The 24,619-nt window shown below is 37.7% G+C and overlaps 1 protein-coding gene across 3 annotated transcripts in view; it reads left to right on the top strand.

Moving 5' to 3' along the window:
• Positions 1-24,619, top strand: part of NMT2 (N-myristoyltransferase 2) — an 83,775-nt gene that overhangs the window by 50,657 nt on the left and 8,499 nt on the right. For all 3 annotated transcript variants that reach the window (XM_043966404.1, XM_043966407.1, XM_043966405.1), the window contains exons 8-9: positions 3,679-3,787; positions 19,968-20,138. In XM_043966404.1, the coding sequence (XP_043822339.1) occupies positions 3,679-3,787; positions 19,968-20,138 (280 nt within the window). The remainder of the gene's footprint in view (positions 1-3,678; positions 3,788-19,967; positions 20,139-24,619) is intronic.

Here is a 24,619-nt window from a genome sequence, read left to right as displayed (position 1 = left end):
GCTCTTACTAAAGCCTTAAGCTATACTTTCAGAAAGTAAATTATTTTTTCCTAGGTCATATCTAGTCATCTTCCCTTGCTGCACCTCATATTTGCTTTTTTAATTTCTTTCTCTAAAAACTATATAAACAAGTAAGATGGGGGCAGCTAGGTGGCACAGTGGGGAAAAGGCACTGGCCCTGGATTCAGGAGGACCTGAGTTCAAATCTGGCCTCAGAAACTTGACACTTAATATCTGTGTGACCCTGGGCAAGTCACTTAACCCTCATTGCCCTGCAAAAAAGAAAAAGCAAAACAAACAAAACAAAAAATAAACAAATAGGTGTATGATGCACGTTCCATTAGAGTGTACACTCAGGGGCATTTTTTCCCCAAGGCAGAGGTTTATTGACCAAACATGAAGGACAATATTTTTATTCATTAAAGAAACTAAAACTTAAAGACAATTAAAAAAAAAACTAAACTGTACTTAAATACATTATAAAAAGCTCCTTTTAATCAAATCCTTTCCCCCATCCTAAAAATACAGATCAACCTTATGCGTCTTATCTTCTTAGCTAAAAAGGCATCTAACTGGACCTGATCGCCTAGTTCCATATTTTACCATGACAGACTAGTAGTGGGGAGCTTTAAGGACTGGCATCAAAAGGTACATGCTTTTAAAATTCAAAAATTTAACTTCTTTTCTTCCTCGCCAGTCAGAACCCCAGAGCTTTTTGACGTGGATTACAACACAGAAAACAAAATACCCAGAGGAGTTAAAGTGGGAAAAATGTGTACATAATTTCTCCTTGGCTTGACTACAGCAGACTGAAGTGCCTGGCCAAGATTTGGGGTTTCTCAAGGGAAACAGGGAGGGAAAACAGCTTACTTGTCTCCACCAGCAAAGGGAAGTCAGCAGAAAAGTTAGGGCAGGACAGGTAGATTTGAGAATCATTGGCACAGAGAGAATAATTAAATCCATGGGAGCTGAAGAGATCCCCAAGGACTACTTACTTGATATAGAAGGACAAGAGGATCAGGCCAAGGCCCACCAAGGAGAAGTGTCATCAAGCAGCAAAGCCAAATCAGAGAGAGTCTAGAGATGGCCAAGTCACACTAGACACAGAACCTTCTTGCTTTCATACCAGACAGAGACTTGCAGAAGTGAAAGGGGAAGTGAAGGAAGTTAGGAGTAGCATCCATGGCAGTTGCAGCAATTTGGGGAACTGCCACCATTATAAGTTGGCTTTAAGAGGTGCTGGCATATTAAGTTGCATCCAGGTTCACCCCACATGCAGACCCATGAAAAGATGAGGTAGTTGAACTAAAACTATGATAAAACATTAACACATTCAGTTTCCAAGTAAATAAGAGCAAAGCCTCATTAATTTCACAACTGTATTTTAAAAACCAACAATAAAATTTAAGTACACAAATGAAAAAGTGATTGTAAAGGCTCACCAAGAAAATAAGAAACAATTAAAAAGTTTAAAATAACAAAATATTTTGAGCACACTTTAAAATACAGTTTACCTATTTAGACTTTATAATGTCTAGCCAAAGTAAACCTTGATTCTCAAATACATATTTTCTTAGTTTTGTTTAAAGATGCAACTTGGTGTTATTTAAAGATGTAATTTGGGAAAACAAAAATCTTCTAGTTTAAGTTTCTTCCATTGGGAAAGAAATGCCCTATAAAAATGTGTTAGAAACAATCAGATGAATAAAGTAGATAGCAAATCAGTCATGAAGCCATAAGCTCCAAAATATCGACAAACAGAAAATATGTACACATAGATAAACTCATGCCAGTTTTCTTTACCCTTTGTGTACTTACTATATTGTTGCTTTTTAAAATATAGAGTGTTTTATTCTTACTATTTTCTTCACTTTGCAGTCTTCATAATTGTCACTGTTTGTCATGCTATACATATATATGCCACACTTTATTCAAATATATTCCCTAATCATTGAATATATAGGCTGATTAAAGTGTTTCAGTTAAAGTAAAGCTGCTATAGATATTTTTATGAAGATAGGTAATTTTTATCTTTTAATAACATCCTTAGTATATAGGTTTAGCTGTAGTAACTCTTACTGCAGTTTGCCAGATTATTTTCCTAAAAGTTTTGCCCCTTTTCCCCTAAGAACCTCATCAGCATGGTATTTTTAATAGCTTTTTCCAATTTGACTGGGTATAAGATAATACTACATAATTTTTTAAAGTTAACAATTATCTTAATTTTTCAAGTAGGCATTTTTGTTTCTTTAATACAGATGGTTCTTTAACCACTTATTAATACCCTGGGGAATGGGTACTAGTTTTGTAAATGTGTGTATTACATGTCTGATTTTTATCATATGTGTGTATATATATATACACACACACACACACACACATACATACATACATACATATATATATATAACAAAGACAACATGGAATAAGAGGATCAGTCTAACCTGCATTTTTGTCCTATACTAGCATGTACAGACTGTGAGATCTTGGGAAAGTCACTTAACTTTGCAGTTACCCCCAAGCAATTTCTTAAAACTTTTAAGTTGCAGAACAGATATGGATCTACACTAGTAGAGGGAATTCCAAAGGATTTAAACAAAACAAAAAAACTGACAAGAAATTTTTTCCCCAGTCTGTTTTTTTATTTTGCACATATTGCTTATATTTTTACAAGCTTGATCCATCTTTATCTCCAATATTTTCTTCCTTTAGTTAATAAATAAGAATTTCTTCCAAATTTGACACTAATATACCTTTCCTTTTTCTTCAAATATTTTAATATTGTATTTTCATTGAAAGCATTAGAGTTTATATAATTTATGCAGTTATCTTCCACTGACAAAATAAAGTCCTATTCTGAGCTCTTATTGTAGGAGGGAGGTGACCCTGGGTTCCTGAAGGCTGAGTCCTTGGAATAAAAGCCGGTAGTTGCTATCATGCTACCAAGGCTTTAAGTACAGGGCCAGGAATTTCTCATCTAATGACATATCTAGCCTAATTTAGAGGCTCATCATCAGCTTGGCATTGAGGGAATTAACTTTTCAGGCACAACTGAAAGGGTCTGTGAAGGCAGAAGAGTCGCTCTCTGAATGGGTGAAGGGAAAACTCACATCTTTGAAGTCCTAGATCCTTAAAATATCTAATTATGAGTTGTGGGTCTAAAAAAACACTGGGCAAATTTCTCCCGTATTGATTGCTTTCTTCAGCATTTGATAGTCATCGGTTTTTCAAACACTAATCTGTTGCATACCTTTGTTTCTAAATGTTTTCTCCATTCTGTTCTATTGACTTAGTTTTTATCCATCCCTAAATCAATTTGATAATTACTACCTTTGCTTTTCGCAGGATCAGTGGTGGGGTTAAAGATCTTACTGAGCTGGGGTAATATTGATGTTCCTTGTATAACTTCAAGATTTACTTTTACAAAATAAAGGAAGGAAGGTCAAAGAGTAAAAAATAAGTTATATGTATAACCATGGATACTGGGAATAATTTGGAGGTAAAAAGTGAATGAAAAATAACTTTCTGATGTCTATAGATTTAGTGGTGTACTGTTGAACAGCTGAACTAGAAGGCTTAAAAATGATAGTGAAAACTTTAGAAGCAGCGTTGGAAAACTTTATAATGATAAGAGATTTAAAATCAGATTTAAAAGTCTTTATTGCACTGTGTTTCCAGATACTGGCATCGATCACTAAATCCCAGAAAATTGGTAGAAGTGAAATTTTCTCACTTGAGTAGAAATATGACTTTACAGAGAACAATGAAGCTATACAGACTTCCTGATGTAAGTAAGAACAACCTGCAATTCTTCTGAGCTCAAACCAGTGAAGCTTTGAGCTTAGAAAAAGGAGTATTTATAGGGGTGTAAAAACATACTGAATGTTTGCAAAGGTGACATAGCGACAGGACCACAGAGGACACACATGCTAGGAGAGGTTGGCAAGTTTATTTTGAAATACCAGAGATTTTTAATGGCTTGATTATTCAGTTTGTGGTTGGACAGGACCAAACTCAGGAAACATAAGTCTGTCTACTGGAAAAGTCCAGCCTCCTCCTATTTTAGCTCCTTGGAATAAGGAATAAGCCTTTTTGACAAGAGGCCTATAGGAAGAGAGATTTCATTATGCATGTCACTCACTTAAATAAGATCGCAGTGTGCTTAGGGTTAAACTGTAAAGAATTGTTCTACCCAGAACCACTTAAACCCCCAGGCCTTGCTAGCCGTGGCTTTGTGTTCTGCCTTTTGCTGTGGTTTTGCTCCTTGGCTGTCCTTCTTATACAACTGCCCTCCTTTTCAGGTTATCACGAAGTAACTGAGTACTTGGATTTGATTGGACAAGCAGTGTAGAATATAGCCACCTTGAAAATAGTGAGGACTATTTCAGTTCTTTGCAGTTTCTTTTGTTTTCGGGAGGAAGTGATTCACATTCATGCAGCTTTGAGCCCTTTCCTTATGACAGTCCTATGGAGTCGGTAGTACAAGTATCACACACCCATTTTATAGACTTTGAAATAGAGGCACAAGGGAGGCAAGAAGTGACTGGTCTAAGGTCATAGAACTATATCTTGCACCCAGCCCAGATCTTTGCACTATACCAAGTAGTATCTTGTTTTGTCTTGTCTATCTATCTGATAACAAAATTCCCAACTTCAGGGGGAAATGACTAGAGAAAAGACCTAAGTAGTTGGAGAATATAGAAAGTCTGTCACTTTTAGGCCACTTAGCCTATCAAAGGAAAGGATGCTTTCTTTTTCAGTTCAATTAATTCTATTGTCAGAAGCAGTGGAATAGAAAAGGATTTTTTGTCACTGAGTAAGTTGAAGAAGGGGGGAAATGAGAAAAAAAGAAACCAGGTAGGGATAAAGAAAGAGTATCTATAGCCAGGAAAGGGAAATGGGGTAAGGACAAAAACAGAGGCAGAGATGGACTTGGAAGCAAAAAGAGAAAGACACAAGCAAAATGAAGAGATAGATTAACAAAGGCCCTACCTTCATTACTAATCTGATCATTTTCTCATTGCTTTTCTTTATAGCTATATATACCCTAGCAGACTCTAAGCTCCTAAGGGGAGAGATAGGATCTTATCTGGTTTGTATGGTGCTTCACACCCAGCAGATATTTAGTCTCCTAGTTACTAGATATCAAGGCATATCACGGAAAGCGAAAGGGAAAGCCCCCTCACAATGTTATCATTTGTCTTTAGTTGCCCTTGTTACCAGTTGTACTCCCAGATCTGCTGTTCCATTGTGACCACCAAGGTTTCAGAAGGAACACATGGGGAAAGCTGCAATTTTCTAAGTAATTTATTGACAGTACCCAACTCAGCGGCAATGGGGCTTATCTGCCCCACTTCTGTTCTTGGTTTAGCAGCTCCTGTTCAGCAACTCTTTTCCCCCATTTATATGACCCTCTTCCCCTACCCCAGACCTGGAAGTACCACTTCTATTGTTCTTCAGGGGTTTGAGGGTGAGAAGTGGCTAGTCTGTTGTTACCAAGGTAGCCTTGTAGAAGTCCCAGTTATACTAGTTTATTAGTTCTGTCCATCTTCAGACAATCTAGCCTGTTTCTGCATTCCTTTGGTCTTGTGTTTCTCCCTTCTATTAATGTATGCTAGCTCTCAGGAGCCAACCATTTCATCTGTTGAGTCTCTTGTATCTTTGAGATAACATCTTGTGGTATTAAATTCTTCAAATAAAGCTTCTTCCCTTAAAGATAAAGCTAACAAAGTTAGTGCCAGTCTCCTTCATATACTTGCATGTGAGGTAACTCCTGCCCAAGTCTTAGTTATCCCAGCCTTCCACGAAGCCAGCCCCTTTGCCCCTTTAACTCTCAATTCTTGTGCCCAGAATTGGAGCTACTCTAACATAATCTGAAAAGAATTCAGAGTATCATGCATACAAAGTTTCCCTTGCCTTTGTTCACATAACCAAGTTATTCTAAAGAATAATGATAATTATAACTTTCATTTGTATCATGACTGTAAGTCATTAAGCTTGGGCTCTATCTCCCTTTTACCACTCACTTTGTGACCTTGACCTTGGGGCCCTATCTTCCTCATCCGTAAAATAAGGAAGGTGAACTAGATGATCCCTGAGTTGCTTGGATTTGAATCCTGCCTTTGCTATTAACTTTTTGGATCCCAAAGCAGGTTATTTCCCCTTTCTCATGTGTCAAATGGGAGGGTTGGACTAGATAAGGTCTCTCACAATTCTAAGTCTTATGAACACCATGTTTTCCTTTCTCTTCCTTCACCTAATTGCCATTCACCACTCTCTTCAACAGTCATCCTGAGATAAGTGACCCACATTATACAAGCTCAGAAAATCTCAGAATCCTATTGGACAGAAGAGTAGACAGGACAGAGGAAAAAAGCCACAGGAAGAAAAGCCAAGAGCAGTTCTTGGTCAGTTTGGCCAGTTAAGCTTCAAATTCCAGCTCTACTATACTGTCAGACAAGCCTATTTTCAATCATGGCTTTGGTCTGTTTTTAATTAACTTAGTAACCTTTAAAATAGATAATTTAAAACATACATAATAAAGAATCTTAAACAGAATATTTAGCACTTAGTAAAATAGAATCAGATAAATTAAAAATAAACCCCAGAGATTTTGTCATGTGTGACTTCCTGGTCTGTCTGCAGTTCTACCACATTTGTAACCATTGACATATCGTCATCTAATTTTGTGTCACATCACATAGGCCCTTCCATACTTACTTGTATACTATTTATCTAATGACTGCACAATAATATTTCAGCATATTAATATGCCATTTATGCAGTATGCTTCAATTGTCAGATGTATAGATTGATTCTAATTTTTTCCACCCACAGTGTATTATTAGAGTGTCTACTTTTGCATAGTCTTGTCAACATTATATTTTTCACTATTTTTGTCCTTCTGGTGGGTGATATTTAAGGTAGTTTATTTACATTTATTTAATCAATAAGGAACTTTAATATCTCATGGTTATTAAAAGTTTGTATTTTGTCATTCTAAAATTATCTATTCTTGCCTTTTGACCACTAAGACATATGTATTAAGTCATGAATATATGGCAACTTTTTGTATGGGTTGTACATGTCAGACCTTTGATATCTTTAAAGCAAAATATTTTTCCAATCTGCTGGTGAGGGTTGTACTTTTATTTTTGCATAATCAAACTTGTCAATTTTGTCTCTGATAATTTCTTATATTTGTTTGATTAAAATATCCCTTCTTTCCATACAGAGTTGAGAAAAACATATTAGTACTTTTTCTTCCAGTTTTTTATGGTGTTTCTGTATATATATGAATCATTGATCTGATTTAGAACCATATTTTATATAATATAGCTATCCAGTCTGTCTAACAAATTTTACTGAATTCATTCTATTCCCTATTTTTTAAAATGTGAATTTGTCAAATACTAATCTTGATAGATTGATACACAGAGAGTTCAGTTCTTGGGTTCTCTGTAATGTTCCATTCATCTATTTCCCTAATCTTTATCTAGTATGCAACTATTTTATAATTATAAATGCCTTATAGGGCAGTTTGTGATCTGGTAATGCGAGGGTAATTATTTCCTGCTTTGTTTTTCACAATTCTTTTGTATATTTTTACCTGCTTATTTTTCCACATTAATTTTATGACTATCCAAACTGATGAGATAACCTTTTAGTATTTTTTATTAATAATACATTTAAATTCCAAGATAGTTTGGGATATACTGACATTTTTACTATGGCCTAGTGAACATGAGCAAGGAATATCCCTTTACATTTCTTTAGTTATTTGATTTCTATCAAAATCATTTAAAAGTTTTCTTTATATAGGTCATTTCTAGGCCTTGATGAATTAATGTATAAGTCTTAAATGCATTGTTATCATATATTTCTCTATCAATTTTCTTTGATTTTTGGTTAGGCATAGGAATGAAAATAATTTGGGAAGGATTTTCTTATATCTTCTATAATAAGTCATTTATTGACTGGGGTTTTTTAGATAGCTAGTCTTTATCTGCAAATAAATAATTTAAGCTCTTTGCTGATGCTTATTCCTTTAATTTCTATTTTAATTCTTAATGCTCTTTCATAATATTTCTAAAACTGTGTACAACTGCATTTGTGATGAAACATCTGCCTTTAAAGGGACTATTGTATATAATTGTTGGTGGTTACAGATAAAGAATTTTTATCTAATGATGGAGGTAGCCTTATAATTCTACATTTATTTATTTATTTTTTAAATTTTAATATAAATGATATTTTATTGAGGGTTTCCCAAAAGCTTTTTATGTATCTAATATGTTCATGTAGTATGTTTTCATCTTGTTTGAATGATTTATTTTTTTTATAGCAAACCATTCTCACTTCCATTTAACTTTTTAATGTATTAATATATTTGTGAGCAGGCTTTTTTTGTTGTATTTGCATGAATATTCTACAATGATATTGATCAACACTGTTCTTTTTCAGGTTTATCTTTGTTCAATTTAGGAATCAGTCAGCAAGTAATTATTCTGTGCCCTCTATTTACCAGGCACTGTACTAAGTGCTAGGGATAAGGAGCTTATAATCTAATGAGGGAGACAACATGAAAACAGATATATACACAGAATAAATAGGAAATAATTAAGAGGTAAGGCCGTGGATTTAAGAGGGGTTGGGGAAGGCTTCCTATAGAAAGTAGAATTTTAGTGAGGACTTAAGGGAAGCCTGGAAGGTGAGTAGTTGGAGCAGAGGAGGGAAAGCATTCCAGGCATGGAAGACAGTAAGAAAAGAATATTTAGAGTCAAGCCATGGAGGATCTTCTTCATGAAATAGCCAGGAGCCCAACGTGACTGGATCAAAGACTTTGTGGCACAGAGTAAGGTGTAAGAAGACTGGAAAAATGCTTTGCCAAACAAAGCATTTTCGATTTCCTCCTGGAGCCAATAGGAAGCCATTAGAATTTACTGGGGGAGGTGGGGGGATGGTGACTAGACTGCATCTGAACTTGAGGAAATTCACTTTAGTGGCTGAATGGAGGATGGACCAGAGCAAGGAGAGACTTGAGGCAGGCAGACCCCCCAGCAGGCTATTGTAATAACCCAGGTGTGAGGTGATAAGGGTCTGCACTAGAAATGTGGCAGCGTTAGAGGAGAAAGGGGTGTAATACGTAAAACTGAGAGATCTTGGGGGAAAGGAGGTAAGAGATTAGGAGGCATTCAGGATAATCCCTAGTTTCTGAGTTTGACTGGGAAGGTGGAGTTGTTCTCTACAGCCTAGCTTCTTAAAACTGTGGATCGATGGGGGCACATAAAATATCTTCCTTCTACATCTTCTCTGGGGTCCTGTACATTAGTTCTTGTGTAAACTCTGTGAATGCTGGAAGAAAACACCATAAGGTGCCCCCATGTCTGGAATACCCTGCGCCCTGTCATCTCCACCTCATCATCTTCCTGGCTTCCTTTAAGACTCAATTCAAATCTCATTTGTCTGCAGGGGGCTTTTTCTGATCTTTCTACCTTTCCCATGGAGAATGCCCATCTTCTCCCCTCATTAGGGATACTACTTGAGACTCCCCACACCCACACTGGTGCCTTTCTGTGTATCCCTAGCACTTCGCACAGTACCTGGCAAGTAGCAAATGCCCTCATAAATGCTTGTTGTCTTACAGACTTTAATTCCGTATTTACCATTCTGATAGTGGGTTGTTAAAATTTTACACTATTTGTTTTTGCTATTACAAGGCTATGAAGTTTTACTTTATTTAGTTACAGTATTTTCAGGTCCAAATTTTAAACTGGATAGTGCTTCTTAAAAAAGAATCTTTTAGCATGCAATACTACTTCATATATCCCATTTAATACTTTTCTGGTTTTCAACTTTGTCCATTATCATTAGTGCCACTTCTGCTTTTCATGATTTGGCATCAGCATGGTAAAATTCTGACCACCCTTTAATTTAGGGCTTTCTCAATTAAGTGTCTTCCCTAGAAAAGGTTACCTAGTAGAACCCTAAAACAGCCTACAAAAATAAGCCATTGAAAGTCTGGGTACTTACTGTGGAAAGAACACTAGATCTAGAATCAGAAGACATCTTGTCTGTCACTCAATCTCTCTGAGCCTCAGTTTCCTCACCTGTTGTTGCACTAGAAAGGTCTTTTTCAGCTCTAAATCTGTATTCCAAGCTCAAAGCTTGTTTTGGTTGGCCTCTCATAGGGGCAACAAATCTTGCTGGTTTCTCTTCAACGTCATTCTCACCTGTGCCCCCTCATCACACCCATCATCTTAATCCAGACCCTCATCACCCTCTTACTAGGAGCACTCTAGAAGCCTTCTACTTGGTCTTGTGAGGACCAATTTTTAATTGGGGAGTGTTAGCTTAAGCGGCTCGCCACAATATTGGGGCAAGGAAGGAGACCGGCAGCCTACCTCAAAACAGAGCAGGATTTATTTTAAAAGAACAAACTAAAACAAAAAAACCCCACACAAACAGGATCAGTAGGCTCAAGGGAAAGGAAATAAAATGAGGAAAGGGAAATTATACAACCTGAATAATACCACCGCCCAAGAATCAGCTGAGAATACACAATAATGTCCTGTCACCTTCCAGCTAGAATGGTGAATCTCCTCCCTTCTTCCCAGCAGACCCCAGACAGCCCCCAGCCAATTGGCTGGCCGCTCTGACAGTCACATGACTGCCCTCACTAGGCTTCCAATCATTATAATTTTGCCAGGCCCATATAGGCCCATATAGGCATCAGCGAGTGGTGACGGCTACAACCAGTGGGTGGAGCACTGTGGGGTTTGCGGAGCCCCAGAGGCCAGTGTGCGAGCCGAGGTTTGGTTTTTTTTTTTTTTAATTCTAGCCAAAAGATGGGGTCATAAAAACCTCAAATAACAATTAATTCTTTACAATCTCCCTGTCTCAAGTCTCTAGTCCTCCACACAACTACCAAAGAAACTTTCTTTAAAGCTCAGATCTGACCACATCTTTCTCTTTGGAGCTCGGAGAGACCTTCACAATCTCCCCATATCTTTTCAGCTTCTACATATTACTCCCCTTCAGATGCCACAGCCCAACCAAACTGGCCTTCTCCCTGGTGGCACGGGTGGCACAGTAGATAGAGCACCGACCCTGGATTCAGGAGGACCTGAGTTCAAATCCGGCCTCAGACACTTGACACTTACTAGCTGTGTGACCCTGGGCAAGTCACTTAACCCTCACTGCCCCCCCCCAAAGATTCAGCTCAAGTATCTTCTTTCTATGTGAAACTTTTCCTGATCACTACTACTTGTGCCTTCGCCCCCTAACTACTTTGTATTCATTCTATTATATGTACACACACTGTCTCCCCTGAGTTTACCTTTCCTGAGAGCAAGGACAGTTTCTTTTTTTTTTTTTTTGTATCCCCAGCATCTGGTACAGTGGTTGACATAATAAAAATTTAATGATAATAACAATAAAGTAGTTTTGGATGAAAGCTACTTAGAATCTTTTTGATTAAACTTCAGAAAATCTGAATTCATGAAATAGCACAATTGACTTTTCATTTATACTTTTTGGGGACAAAGCAGAAAATGAGGTGAAAGTTTAAGTACGTGCAACATTGTTTTAAAAGTGTTCTTATTTTAGAAACATAAAATGTTTTAGGCGTGTTTTTGCATTTGGTATAGTAAATCTGAAAGAATATTTTTTCAGACGGTATACTTTTAAAATTTTGATTGCAAATATACATTTGTTACAAGGTGATAAGCTTTAAAAAATCTTTTTGCTTTTGCCAGTATCTGAGGACTACAGGCAAAAACTTGAGAATATGAGACACATCAACATTTGTCAGTTAAATGTAATTCAACAAATTTAATTCATCAAAAGTATTAAGTAGCTACTATGTGAAACTACCTATTATAGGTGCTGGGTACAAAGATGAAAAGGGCACAATGTTTGTCCTCAAAGAGCTTGCATTCTCCTCGAGGTAGGGGGCAGAATACAATAAACAAGATCAATTATGATGATTACAAATGATTAAACAGACAAGGAAAGAATGGCAGAATCACTCCAATGAAGGACATATTGAGTGTCTAATGAGGGAAATCCTCCAAAAAGTGATGGGGATACAAAGATAAAAATGAAATAGTCCTTCAAGGAGTTTACATCCCTCAAGGAGAGATATGTACCCATGTAAATACATGCAGAAAAATACAAGAGAATCAAGTGGGAGAGGGGAGGTGTTAACAGCTAGAAAGATGAGGAAGGGCACCAAAGGTAGGGGTGATGGTGTTTTGGCTGAACTTTAAAGGAAACGGGATTCTAACAAGTGGAGGTCAAGAGGAGGAAGTGCATTCCAGGCAGGGGGGACAAGCTTGTCTAAAGATGGAATGTCACATATGAAGGGTGGCATAAAAGGCAATTTGGCTGTAGTGAAGAGCACATGAAAGAATATATGATAAGGTTAGAAAGACAGGTTGGAGCCAGGTTATGAAGGTCTTTTAAATGCCTAAAGAGTCTGTATGTTAGTATAGAAGCAGCAGGGAGAAAGTGGAGGTTTTTGAGCAGGGGGGTTTACTGGGTCCCACTTGTGCATTAGGAGACTCATAAATTTGAAGCAGAAAGACCAATTACGAGCCTGTTTTGGCAAAAACAAACAAGAGGTGATGGCAGCAGGCATGTAACTAGAGAAAAGGGGGTGGTTGGGAGAGATGAAGTGGAAGCAGAAATGTGGACTGAGGTTCTTTTGTTTCATCTTGTGTCAGCTATACAGTTCAGACGATTAAGTGGCCAATATTAGGGTCTACTACAGAATATCATTCATAAAACCTGCTATTCCTGTCAACAAGAAACTTCTTAAGATTTCATGAAGATTGGAAAACAGGCATATGAGTTGGTAATTATTTCCAATTGCTTTTCTTTTTTGTAAGTAAGGTCCATGATTTTCCCCAGCCACTTCTGGGCCTTCTTGGTCCAGCCCACCTGCTCTTCACAGTGTGGATTTCTTTAGTGCCATCTCTATATCATACAACACGTGGTCATCATCTACATATGGTATATACTAGCAGTGATAAAATTTTGTTACACAATTGCCTGAAAGATGCAGAGAACAGGAGTGTGCAGGCTCCTTCACTGTTGTTGAGAAAAGTTAGAAATCTTGGTAGATCTTCATTTTTCACCTTTATTCTTATTTGCTTTCTTGATCCTCTCAGCTACTAGTACCTCTCCCTTACTATCTCGTATTTATTATAGATATGATGTCTCTATTTCTATATGTACATTTTATTTCTTCTAATATAAGCCCCTTTAGAACAGGAAATGTTTTATTTTTGTATCTATCTCCAGAGCCACAGTGCCCTACATATAGTAGGGATTTAATAAAGAGATATGGATTGATTTGTGAGACATCATGGCTTTGGAGTCAGAGGATGTGGGTAATATTCCCACCCATGTGACAGTCCCTTAACCTCTCTAGATCACAATCTTCATAAATATGAAAATATATGTATAAATATAATATATAAATAGAAAAACAATCACTCTTGGTGTTTTGACTTAGATCAAGCTCTTGTAGACCTTAGATACCCTCTGGTCCAATCTTTTCACTACAAAATGTTTTCTGGTGGCAGCATCCTCAGCCACAGTACTTCATTTAAGAAAAAAAAGTCAACAGAATATAAATATTGCCTTGAGGACCACTGTTTAATCAGTCTCCTTTTCTGAGCTATCAACAACAGTAAATTCTTCTTTTCCTTGTGCTTCATTTTTATCTTCACAGATTTCTAAAAAATGAAGGATTGTCTGGCTTTATTTATTGATTTGGTGAGAGTATTTCCAAACATAGACTAATTTCCTTCACAGACCGTAGATAGGAATCTGAAGTGATAAGCAAGAGCCAGATGTGTCCTACCATGCTTCCACCCCCCGCCCCAGGGGGCAAGAGGCATGTGCTGGGCAGAATCCCAGCCTCCATTTCTGGACAACACCCTTTAGACAGTCTATATTCTGCAGAATTTTAAAGTCCCTTTCCTAAGGGTAGGTTTTTGTTTTTTTTTAATATCCAGTCAAATGTAGTAGCAGCTTTATCATTATTTACATTTCTGCCTTTGATTCTTAAATCAAGATTTCAAGAAGTATAATTTGGCTATTGACGATATCCTTCCTGTTTTTCAGTAGCTTTTATAAACTTTATTTTATTCTGTAATTGTAGTAAAAATATACACATTCTCTTTTAAGAATGATTTTTCCGGGGCAGCTAGATGGCACAGTGGATAGAGCACCGGCCCTGGAGTCAGGAGTACCTGAGTTCAAATCCGGCCTCAGACACTTAATACTTACTAGCTGTGTGACCCTAGGCAAGTCACTTAACCCCAATTGCCTCACTAAAAAAAAACCAAACAAACAAAACCCCAAAAAAAAGAATGATTTTTCCTTGTCCTTTGATAAGGTATGTCTGATAATATTACTCTTATTTAAATATGGTGACTGCTAAAGAAATGGACAGATTCTCCAGTGCAAACAAGATGTACTATCTTATATTCACAAGATTCTTCACACACATTATTTCATTTGATCTCAACAAATATGTCTTATTCCTTCCCCCCACCCCCACCCCCACCCCCCATTATACAGATGGGGAAACAAATTCAGAACAATTGACTTGGCAAAAGTCACACATCTCTTAAGTGACAGTGCTGGGTGGGGATTCAAAAGCAGGACTGGTTGTCTGTCATGCTAAGTCCAGTATTCTTTCCACCACATTGTACTTTCTTAAACAAAACGAAGGTACTGGAGGGAGTGAAAGGAACCCAAGCTAAGTGGTAGAGTCCATAGTAGAACATCATATTTTACAGAACAAAGGTTCTACCTTAACTAAACTAGTGGATTTCTTGAACATTCAGATACAAGACATGGCACAGAGTGTGTGCTTCATAAATGTTGGTTGAAGGGATATAAATTCTCTTCAAGTAACTTCCCCTTTCTGGACCTCAGCTCACTCATCTATAATGAGGGAGATACACTGCTAAAGGCCCTTTCAGCTCTAAATTTTAAATCTGTAACTCAGTATTCTCTCCTATTACTGCTCCTTAAAAAGCTCTGGTAAACTTTTAAAGGGCACTCCCACTTTATACATCAAATGTTAATACTATTTGTTCTTTCCTTTCTTGAAGACAGCAGCTACTATGAGTCCTAGGATATGCTAGAAAATTTTCCAAGGCTACCCAGATTCATGATGTCGTTAAGGAGGAAGTTTAAGTCATGAGATGCCTAAACTGTTATCACATTTCTAGGCAGATAGTTATTCATTATGATCATCTGGTGTCTCAGAGGTGTAAGAGACTTCAGAACCCATCTCGACGAATCTATATCTGAATAGGAATTCACTCAATAATACACCTAACAAGTGGTCATCTACCTTTGGAGGCCTCTAAATGAGCAGAAGCCAGTTCTAGTGAGGGGAACTTGAGGTAATATCTCTAATTGCTGAAAAGTTTTTCCTATTGTCTGAAGTTCTTTGGGAGGGAGGGTGTTTCTGTAAACTTGGAAGGAAACAAATAGCATCTTTATTTTCACTAACCCCTGATATTTAGCATTTCTTTCAATTGTGAATAAAACAAACAAGTAAATTGTTCTAGGAAGAGGTCTACAGGCTTCAAGACTGCCAAAGGAGTCCACAATACAAAAAAGGTTACCAACTCCTCCTATCTTATATCAAACCTAAATGTCTCTCTGCAACTGAATTGAGTTCAACCACAATTTATTAAGTGCCCATTATGTGTCAGACACAGCTGATACAAAACAAAAATGAAAAGTCCCCGACCTTTTTCCACCCACTGGGGCCAGTCAACACAAGTCTGATCACTTTTCTCTAAGGCAGCTGAAAACAACTACCGCATCCCCTCACCCAGGTCTTGTTCTCTTCTCTAGGCTAAACATCACCTTATTTGGCACCATCATCTCCAAGACCTCTTACCCTCCTGGATATGTTCCAGTTTCTCTCTTTAAAAAAAAAATAAATGTGGGACTCCAGATTTGGCCTAATCTAAAAAGAGTATATGGAAACTGTATTCTGAACCTTGGCTTTTTCTTAATGCGGTGTAGGATAGCATTAGTGTCTTTTGGCTCCCAGGTTACAAGTCTGAGCCAGCGAACTATATAGTTCAATACCCCTCTCCTCTAGGCTTGCCTCACCCACCCCCATTTGTGAAGTTCTGAACTCCTGCGCCTTGTGTTCTATAGTAAACAAGCACAGTGACTCATGCTTAAGAGATGACATTACCCTATAATATTCTCCAATACTATGGCCTTAGTAATTAGAAACCTTTCTATCACTATACATTTAAAGTTACTGATGGAAGTATTCGAGAAAAATATCTGTCCTTACCAGAATAAATCAATTTTCCTCTGATGTTCAAGTATCACTTTATCTACAGCTAAAACGATCACAAGTTTCAAATGCAGTTGCTAGAAGTTTGGTTATTTGAGAATGGTGACTGGCAGATTTGGGGATGATACTGATTTGATGAGAGAATATCTTGAATAGAAATGCACACGTTGCTTACACAATCTTAACATGGACCTTCTCCACCCATGAAAACTTTTTAAAAATAGAGAGCAGAATGTGTTTAGTTCATCACTCTGCCTCAAACCTCTTGCCTATCCCCCACTCAGCTGTTAAAAAAGTTATACATTTTCTCCAGCTGTGCCTCATACTGGCAGTATTCTCCCTCTCATCTCTGCCTCTTGACTTCCCTGGCTTCTTTCAACCCTCTACTTAAATTCCACCTTTTACAAGAAGGCTTTCCCAACCCCCCTTGATGCTTGTGCCTACTCTGTGGATCATCTCCAATTTATCATATACATACACACAAAGATATATATATAGATATATTTATATACACACATACATTAATATGTATATACAGTGTGTGTATATAAACAAATAGCTTGTCTAGCTTCTTGAATGCAGGGGCTGGCGTGGGGGGGGGCGCGGTTTGCCCTTCTTTGTATCCATATGACAGCACAGTACCTGCCACATTACCAGGAGCTTAATAAATATGTTTTGACTGACTAGGCATCTTAGTAGCATTTGGCTATAGATGCACAACATTTCATGTGGTAATATTTGCAAACCCATCAGTTTTTAGTGTGAAAATGCTTTAATATTGTAAAAATTGGTCTCACTGTCGAAGGTAATGATGACCAGTGTAGTCTTCTGGCCCAACAGAGGTACCTAGAAATGACTTTCCAAGAACAAATATGGATGGTATTGTAATAAAATAGTAAGTATATAGGAATTCATATTCTTACATAGAATATGTAATCATACAATTCTCTATAGCCTATAGAAATCAGCCAGTTATATAGTTAAAGTGTTGCTTAAATTTTTTAATTCAAGTTAAATTGTTTTTCAACAAAGAAATACAGGCTTTCCCAAAAGTCTTAATGTCATCTTAAATTTAAATAACTTAAAACTAGATTAAGACTTTTGGGACACCCTACGTAGTCTCTTTCACCTCATTTATGCGTTTATGGGTCTCAAGGTTATAGAGACAGGAAGAGCCATAGTCTAAGTTCAATATGTCCTTCATCCTTTTTTTTCTAAGCCTTCCACAACAGTAAGCTCCTAGCTTCTATCTTCAGGAAAAATGAGGCTACTCTAAGAACCTACTTTATACTTAATCTTTGGGGCATTAAATCAAAGGACATGAATACTGCTTACCAACCTTTGATCAAAAGTTCACAAAAGTGAGCCTACAAACAATGAATACACTGAACCCTTCAATGTTCTCTGGTGAAAATAGCATACAAACCTTTGGGGGGTGGGCAGGAATACATCTTAGTCTTATACTTGAGAATCAATAGTTCCCAACTTATAAAAGGATTATAATCAAAAAGCTAATTTTTAAGTTATTTGGAACATAAAATAAGTTCACTATAAAAAACACATTATAACTGCTAGTTAGGTTGCTAGGCCAGACTTAAAACCTTTTTAAGCCATAATGCAGAGAAACTTCAGTAATAACTTGAAATGAGTCAGAGTGAGAGTCCATGTAATGATGTGGGAAGGAAAAGCAGGACATCCATCCCCCTTCCTAGCTAGAGAGCCAACCTAGGTCAAATTTTAAGATAAGATGAAGCCTATCTTTGGCACACTGTCACCTCCTACATCCCCCCCACCCCCCCCAACACAGACTCAGAATCTTCATTTTTCTTCTTAAGTTCCCCACTGTGACCCACCTGCCTCCCATACAAACCTCCTAATTCCCATGGGTAGCACTCAGATGTCAGGTAGAAATCGAGTTGAGATGACTCAAATTCTTGGGATTGACTGATAACTCCCCTAAATACCTCCCAGATTATTTGTATTACAGAAAGACTTCAGTTGATACAAATGAATCTTTAAATTTTAGAATTTCAAGCAAGTTACATGAAACAAATTCAGGCAATATGAGAAAAATGTTTTTCAACATGGCACTTAGCACTGAGGAAAATGAATTGTACCTTGGATGTCAGCTCCCCAGAATCATACCTTCTTTGCATAGCTTCTTCCTTCCATCACTTTGAAATTCAAAGATGCTCTAAAAATCGAACTTCCCTTTCCCTTCCCCCTCCTTTAGCAGCAATAGCTCTAGCAGTGAAAGGGGGTCGAGGAGCTGGAAAAGACAGGGTTTAAGAAGTTGCTCACATATCATGGGTTGTTTGTGAAGTCAAGGGCTGCTTATGATAATAATAATGAAAATGTGTATAGTATTTTAAGATTCACAAAATGCCTTCCTTATGACAACACCGTGAAGTAGATTGCCCACGTATTATCCCTGGCTTACTGATGAGGAAACTGAGGCAGAGATAAAATGACATCTATAGTCACGCAGTAAGTCTAATTATAGATCAGTACCATATGCCATGCTGTATTGTGCTATGTAGCTTCTATACCTGGCACATAGTAAGCACTTAATGTTTACTGAATTGAATTCTCTTTATGACAACTGTATTGACAAATACTATACCTAGTTTGGATGCCACTGAGTAAAGGCTGGATTGCAATACAATAATTAGTACCTTGAATATATTATTTGACTTTCCAAAATTATTCAGAATCTAAGTCTTTGGATTTTTTCAAGAGAAGAGGGGGACATAGTATTGGAACTGTTCAGCAGGCGGGGGACCTCATTTCTGTCTTAAAAAGAAACCCAGGAGCATCTAGGTGGCACAGTGGATAAAGCACCAGTCCTGGATTCAGGAGAACCCGAGTTCAAATCCGGCCTCAGACACTTGACACTTACTAGCTGTTTGACCCTGGGCAAGTCACTTAACCCCCACTGCCCCACAGGAAAAAAAAAAAAGAAAGAAAAAGAAACCCAGACACTATGGACTGTGATCTCTACCCTGCCAGTTATTCTCAGCTATTTCCTCCCTGCAGAAGTCTATATAGGCCCAGGAGCTTGTTCAAATAAATAATTAGCTGCCACTAGACCCAAGAAGTAGCCTGAGAAAATGTTGTGCCTCAGTTTCTGTTGGGTTTGTACTTTCCAAGAAACCAAAATGAATCATGTATTTTTCTTTCCTCCTCTAGCTTCTTCTGTTTCCTTTATGCAATTCACAGTCCTGCCTTGTAAGAGGAATTCTGCTTCAAACACTGTTTAACAGTCAGTGCCTGTGAATTTTCCCCAAAAGCAGTAGCAGCAGTATAGGAACATTTAGAGGAATGTCCTAGAATTGAATTAACGGCTGAATATCTATGGCTTTTTCCAATCTACTATTAACATTCTTGGCATCTGGTTCCATTCAACTTGGAATATCCCCTTTGGATGTGAGTTAACAGTTGAGTAAGTGGGTCATAGGGATTAGGGACTAAAGATTACCCACCAGGAGATAATAAATAAGGCAGCTTTGTGTGTATCTTGCTCTAGAATTTAACAAATTACCCAGTGTGTGCTCTAGCCTACTTTTATCCCTCTTGAATTTAACATTTGATATTTCTTTTTTGTTGTCACAATAACAAGGTCACAAAGACTTCAGGTTTGAGACCGATGGAGCGGAAAGACATCAAAGCTGTGCAAGAATTAATTAACAACTATCTGAAGCAGTTTCATCTTGCCCCAGTGATGAATGAAGAGGAAGTGGCCCATTGGTTTCTGCCTCAGGATCACATTATCGACACATTTGTAGTAGAGGTAAAGATAAGGTGATTAGCAGAAGTTTGAACAAACTAAAGCCTCAGAGCTTCGAGGGCATTGTAAACTAACCCCTACCTGAAGCATGAGAAGCCGCTACAACATCTGAAGTGGTCATCTAGCCTCTCCTTGAAGACTTCCTGGTGTAGGGAAGCCCAATGCCTCTGTGCCATCCTAGTACTGGACAGCTCTAATTAGGAGGAAGTTTTTCTTTTCTTGAGGTAAACTCTGCCTCCCTGGAATTTGTTGGTCCACATGTTGGTTAATAACTTTTCTTTATGACTGTCCTTCAGATATCTGAAGATAAATATCACGTTCCCCATAAGTATGAAGACTTCTTCAGGGAAAAATTCCCAGTTTTTTTGGAATCCATCCCTGTGTGACTTTCAATCTATGATCCTCAGCTAGAAGGAAGCTGAGAGGTTACCTAGTGCAACCCCCTTAGTTTTACAAATGAAGAAACTGAAGCCAGAGGTTAAGTGACTTGCCTATGGTCTACATCACCTCTAGGTCCTGGTTAACTGCCTCTCAACACAGCCAACATCCTGGCTAAGACATACATAATCAGCCCTGAACTGAGGACAATAAAACCCTTGCCTCCTCAATTCTGCAGACTCTATTTCTATTATTGAAGCCTCAGATCCCATTAGCACTTTTGGCTGCCGCATTCTACTGACTCCTGGGGCTTGAAGTCTCAGATCCCAGAGCTGGAACAGGAGCTCAGAGGATATCTAGTCCAACACAAGCCCAAACAAGAATCCTCCATGGAGAGGAGACCCACTAGACCAGTTTTTGATAGCTTTAGTTGTTAGGAAGTTTACCAAAGAGGTCCCATTGTTCTTCTTACTACTGCTCCTCTAATTCTGCCCTCTGGTGCAAATTATCCCTCTCTCACTAAACAGTCCCGAAATACTGGAGAGCGGCTTTCATGTGCTCCTCAACAACATTCTCTTCTCCAGGCTAAACATTCCTTTTGCCGCCTCCTGATCCCATACAGCATCATCTCAAGGCCCTTTACCATCTGGGTCATGTTTCACTGGGCACTCCAGCTTATCAACACCCTTCCTAAAATACAGTGCACAAAACCGAACACAACGTGGCATGAATAAGACCATTGTCTCCCTACTACTACATATCATGCCTCTGTTAAATATGTAGGGGGGATATAAATATATTCCCCTTCCTTGTGTGTATGTATGTATATGTGTATACACACACACACATATTAGCTGCCACATCACATCACCATAGATTGAGCATTTAAGTCACTAAAACCCCAGATCTTTTTGAGATGAGCTCATCTAGACATGCTTCCCCATCCTGTATTTGTCAAGATCAAATGTTTGTCAAAACACATGGCCCAATACCTGGCACACAACAGGTGCTTATTCCCTTCCCCATTCCCCTACTTAGGAAATCAGGAAACAATTGTTTTTGCTTATAACACTGAAAATTCATTTGCCAATTTTTTTCATCCACACAAAATAAATTTTTTAAATCTTTCAGTATTTTAAAAAAATTGTTAAAGGATTTTGGCAAGTTTTTCAAAATGCCATAATGGTTATGTAGTTTTTGAGCCTAATCATAAAACTTAGTTATTTTTATAAAATTTGGCTCAATCTTCCAGCTAATTGAAATTGCTTTGGTGCCTGTCATCTATCATCTTAGCTATCCCTCTCCAAGGATCAGGTCACATATATGCAAGCTGTAGCTTTAGCCAAGTTTTTAATAAAATGTTATACAGTAAAAGACTAAGCCAAGATCCTTGGGGCACTCCAGTCAAGAACCCTTTCTAAGCTAATACTGAACTATTAATAACTACTCTAAGGCATGACTTTTCACAAGTTTTGAATATAACTATACCAGTTAGAGTTAGGAAGACTAAGTTCAAATCTGGCCTCCAATACTTACTACCTGTGTGACCCTGAACAAGTCACTTAATCTCTGTTTACATCCTTTCTTCTATAAGATAGAGATAAGGTAGCAGCTACCTTGCAGGATTGTTGTAAGGAGAAAATGAGATATTTGTAACATACTTAGCACAGTGCCTGGGCAGCTATTACTATAATTATTAAATATTATTACTATTATCTGGACTACATCACTACTTTGCCCACAAGAACTTCATAAGGGACTTTGTTAAAAAATTGGCTAAAATCAAGGTCAACTATTATCTCTAGCAGTTCTTAACCTTTCTTGTGTTGTGGACCCTTTTGCCTGTCTGATGAAACCTATGGACACATTCTCAGAATAATGTTTTTAAATAACTGGAGAAAATGCTAAGTTCCAGTCAGAGACTAGTGAAAATGGAGATGTCATTTTTCCGAAGGTCAAAAACCCCATGAAAATCTATGGATCCAAATGAAAAACTCCTGATCTATAGCCTTCTCCTGACTTACTAGTCAAGGATTCCTGTCCAGAAAAAGGACATGAAGTTAGTGTGGCACAACCTGTTTTACACTGGCATTTTGTGATCAATACTTTCTAGATATTCAGTCTCCTTAATAAGACGCTATAAAATTTAACCAAGAGTTGAAGTCAAGCTTCAATTCTAATGTCTAGACTCCACTGTCTTCCCTTTTATGAAAAGCAGAATGTTTGCCTTTCTGCAGCCCTTCAGCACCTCCTCTGTTCCCCAACTTCCCCAGAGATTTATGACAGTGGCTCAGTGATCACATTCACCAGTTCTTTTATCTGGACCTGATGACTTGAATTCATCAAGGGAAACTAGGTGTCTTTCTGTGAGCTGCTACTTTCTAGCCATGTCTTCCTAGTCTTTTACTTTTGCAGTTAATTTAAAAAAAACAAAAATGAAGGACTTTAACCTTTATTCAACTTTGCTAATTCTAGCCTGTTGTTTTATCCTGCTGGCTGTCTTTTGGATCCATAGCTGTTGTCCTTTCAATGATTAAGCAATTTGTTTCTAATTTCACGTACCTAAAAATGTTGTGAAATGTGCTTCTTGGAAGATCCCATGCCTTCCATGATTCTTTCTCTTCTCCCATGTATCCCACTGCTTTAAAAAAAAAATCCCATCACAGGTAGTATGGTATAGTGGAGAGAAAGCCAGCCTCAGAGACAGGAAAACTTGGATTCAAAGTAACACTCTGACTTGTACTGTCTTCTGGACAAGTCTTTTAACCAATGAGTGCCTCCAGGTAACTCTCTGGGACTACACACGTGTAAATCTACATTTCCTAGTCCTATCCATTTCATTTAATACAATAATTTAATAATATAATAATTTAAGCAATACTTATCGCTTGCCAGTGCAAAGCACTAGGGATACTAGGATAAGCAATGATTGTTATAGCCTCAATGAGGTTACATTCTCCTTTGGGACTGAAGTATATACATAAATATATTACAAGATAGGGAATGAAGGGGGGAAAGAACAATTAGACAAAATCCTCTAGGGATTTTGAGTGAGTTCACTAATAACTGGAGGCATCAGGAAAGACTTAATTGATAAAGTGGCACCTAACCCAGGTTCTGAAAAGGGTCAGTAATGAATCTGAATGGTCAAGCTAAGGATAGCTTTTGCCAACACTTGAAGGTATGAGAATGGCATTTGGAACTCAAAGAAGAACTCAAGAGTTTGGCTGGAAGGCAGACTGCATGAAGGAAAATAATTTTCCCTTTTCTATAATCTTTCTTGGACTTTTAAGTTAGAAGATCTAACTTCTAGTGTTAGTACTGCCACTAATTAGTGTGATCCTAAGATCACAAGTGTCACCTCCCCGCTCCCCTCCTTTTTCTACCTATAAAACAATGGAAATTAACTAGATGATCATCCTTTCCACCTCTAATATTCTATGAATCTGGAGCTTCCACCTCAACTTGAAAGGACAGGATACTCTGAATTGCTTTTCTTTCCAAACTTCTGGTGTTTAAAAGTGTTTAGGTTGAAAGATGGTAAAGAGGGGAAAAGGAGTGGGGGGGGGGGACTCTCTAGAGTGGTTAGATCCTGGCTATTTGTTTCCTATATAAACATCAGCAAAGTTTTTTTTCCACATTCTCCAGATTTACCAATCATCAAAACCATGCAAATATGTCCATGTCTCTAGGGTTCATTTATTCCTTGTTGTTATACCTTTTTGTGGTATTTCACTGGAAAATCAGGAGATGAAATGAAAATGATGGATCTCTGAATTGGGGTTTAAGGCATTTATTACCACTTAGTAATTATGGTAGTAGTTATACCATACCAGAACAACAACAAAATAACCTGTGCACAGAACTTAAGGATCTGAAGCCAAATTTACTGGAATTCAATCTTAGAGTTCATCAAGATAGCCAGGTATTTGGTTTTAAATGCACAAAAACAGTTTCTGAGGGTAGATCTCCTAGGCACTTCTTAGTTGAGGGCAGGTATTTCCAGTTTTGTTTGGGGAGGGGGGGAATTTTGTTCTTTCCCTATTTACAGAAGAGATTCACCTCCTAAGACTGATAATTTTCTCCACTTCAAGATCCATACCAAA

Source organism: Dromiciops gliroides, chromosome 5 (genome assembly GCF_019393635.1).
Source record: "Dromiciops gliroides isolate mDroGli1 chromosome 5, mDroGli1.pri, whole genome shotgun sequence".
Taxonomy (NCBI): Eukaryota; Metazoa; Chordata; class Mammalia; order Microbiotheria; family Microbiotheriidae; genus Dromiciops; species Dromiciops gliroides.
The sequence above is the reverse complement of the archived record's forward strand: the minus strand, read 5'-3'. Positions and strand labels throughout refer to the sequence as shown.